At 38.2% G+C, this 2,996-nt stretch overlaps 1 protein-coding gene across 1 annotated transcript in view; it reads left to right on the plus strand.

Annotated features, from left to right (window-relative positions):
* Window positions 1-2,996, plus strand: part of LOC106872756 (hatching enzyme 1.2) — a 19,700-nt gene that overhangs the window by 12,310 nt on the left and 4,394 nt on the right. Inside the window, exon 9 of the mRNA XM_014919848.2 lies at window positions 608-772. Within this exon, the coding sequence (XP_014775334.1) occupies window positions 608-772 (165 nt within the window). The remainder of the gene's footprint in view (window positions 1-607; window positions 773-2,996) is intronic.

Genomic DNA, 2,996 nt, shown 5'->3' on the forward strand with positions numbered 1-2,996 from the left:
GGAGAGCCAGCGGCTGCACCAGGCTCCAATCTGATCTGGTAGAGTTTCTACGGCTGGATGCCCTTCCTAATGCCAACCACTCTGAGAGTGTAGTGGGTACTTTTTACATGCTACCAGAACGGGATCCAGTCAGAGGGTACTGGCATTGGTCATAATCAGTTGGTGCTTTTTACGTGGTACCGGCATGGGAGCCAGTCAGGTGGACTGAGCATCAACCACATTTGGATGGTGCTTTTTACGTGCCACTGGCACAGGAGCCAGTCAGGCGGACCTCTACCTTAATAATAATAATAATAATAATAATAATAATAATAATAATGATAATAATAATAATAATGGTTTCTTTTAATTTTATTAATAATAATAAAGAAAATAAGTTCTAGCTTCAAAAGGCCATGGAGAAAATTGGAAAGTAAAATTATTTATTATATGAAAGCAGGAATATGAATCAGAATTAGCATTTGTTGAAAGGTTGTCCCTGTGTGGCATCTGGGAAAATCGACCAGGAACGAGATGAGAGTTTCACAAACGTTTCCATTAACAAATATATTGCAATGAGATTTCATATGAAAATTACTTTCTTTTTTTCAATGTCCATTGACGACAGCTGGCTTGGTGACCCCTAACTGTACTTTTGATAGTGATCTGTGCGGATGGACCCATGGCGAAATTAGTCCAAATGTGAAAAATAACAGTTGGATGAGGAAAAATGAGGAAACCCTTACTTGGCAGACAGGACCTTCCATGGATCATACATACGGAACATTTGAAGGTGAGGATATTGAAGTTTACTATTTCAATGGAATTTAATTGTTGGGCAATGAACCAAAGTGTTTAGAGTTCAATTTCAGTGTGAATCCTGAACTCATCATCATCATCATCATTGCTTAACGTCCGCTTTCCATGCTGGCATGGGTTGGATGGTTTGACCTATGATCAAAGTTGTTTCAGTGAAAATCCTGTCTCTTTTTACTGACTAAGTATATCAAAGACTACCTTATCCACTGTGCCTTTTCTTGATAAAGACCCTAAAGAGGGATGTGAGAGAGATTTGGCTGCTATTTCAGCAGTTAGATTGACCACATTTGGTTTGTCCTGTTTGTATGGCATAGATGTGATTTTGTGATGTTCATTAGTGAGAGATTGTTGAGAGCAGGAAAGGATATCTTAAAATGGGCCACAATATGGATATGTAGGGATTGCGAGGGAACTATAGGGGCTACAGGAAGAATAAGAATAAATAAATATTTTTTTCTACTCTAGGCGCAAGGCCCGAAATTTTTGGGGAGGGGGACCAGTCAATTGGATTGACCCCAGTATGCAAATGGTACTTAATTTATCAACCCTGAAAGGATGAAAGGTAAAGTTGACATCGGCGGAATTTGAACTCAGAACGTAAAGACAGACGAAATACCGCTAAGCATTTCTCCCGGCGTGCTAACGGTTCTGCCAGCTCAACACCTTACTTAGAGCAATAAATATTCTATTGAGTTGGTGCATAATTATTGCAGCTTTTTTCCAACAAATTTTACTCAACAAAAACAATAACAATATTCAACAAAAACATCTTTAAGTGACAGTCTGACCGTCTGCCAAGCAAATGGGAAGCAGTCATTGAAGTAGATGGTGAATATGCTCCGGAATAATCATTTAAAAATGTTTTTGTTTAATGTTGTTATTGTTTTTGTTGAATAAAATTTATTGAAAAAAAAAAAGCTGCAAAAATTATGCACCAACCCAACAGAAAGAATAAGAGCAGTAAATATGGAAAGAATTGAGAGAATAAGTCTAATGGGAAGAAAAGAGGAAATGAATATAAAGGGAAGAATAGGAAAAATGAGAATAATAAGAAATGTAAGTAAAATAGGAAAAAAAAAAAAAAAAATACAATGACGACATACAAAAAAAAATAGCAGAAACAATGAATAAAAAGGGTAAAAAGGAAAGGAAAACGAGTAATTGGAGGAGGAGTGGGGAATAAGGGGAGGTGAAGGAGGAAGAAATATTTGTCAAAGATGTTTAGGGTTAGATTCTGAGTAATTTTAGACATATCTAGCACACACACACACACACACACACACAAGAAAATCAAAGTTAGAAATAATCAATATCAATATATCTTTTTCAATCCAGTATTCAATATATATTGATCAAAAGATTTCTGATCACTGATCATGAAATATTTTAATCAATATGAAAAACCAAAACTAAAATGTCTCAAGAATCAAATGTTTTTCAGTTTCCTTTCTCAATAATAGGTGAGTAGTCACCTACCTTCCAGCCTGCCAGTCCCCCACCTCCAAGCTTGCCAATCCCCCACCTCCAAGCCTGTCAATCCCCCACCTCCAAACCTGCCAATCCCCCACCTCCAAGCCTATGTACAGATAAGGATACACGCCATAAAAAGACAGAATGGACTAAACAGGAGAGACATGGGATGGAGAGTCACTGAAGAGGTCACAGGTGTGTGAAAAAATACTTCCACATAATGGTCATAAGTAAATAAAAACAATGATAAACAAGGGAAGAACGAATATAAATAGTGCATGTGTTTATTTGGCAAAAAAAAAATGACCATCCCTAAATATAAGAATATCTGTTTCAACACACAACTTCACATCAGGAATCTTGTGGATGGGCATGTGTGTATGTGTATGTGTGTACATGAATGAGTGCATGTATGTGCTTATTGACAGGATGACTGATGTCAGCCAGTATGTATGTGCGTGTGCAGGTGTGTGTGTGCAGGTGTGTGGGTGCAGGTGTGCATGAACGCATACATGCACACATATATGTGTGTGTGAGTGTGTGTTGGTGTAGGCAGTCACAAAATCTAGAGACTGGAATCCCATCCCCACCAAAATTCTTGATCATGCTGTTGTGCTTGACTGCCGTAGTCGGCCATCAAAGGCTTACACACTTAAAGCTGTTCAACCTAATGCCAAAAACACCCCCTCCACACCCACCCACCCCACCATTTACATTTGATTCTTTGC

The sequence above is a fragment of the Octopus bimaculoides genome, chromosome 1 (assembly GCF_001194135.2).
Source record: "Octopus bimaculoides isolate UCB-OBI-ISO-001 chromosome 1, ASM119413v2, whole genome shotgun sequence".
NCBI lineage: Eukaryota > Metazoa > Mollusca > Cephalopoda > Octopoda > Octopodidae > Octopus > Octopus bimaculoides.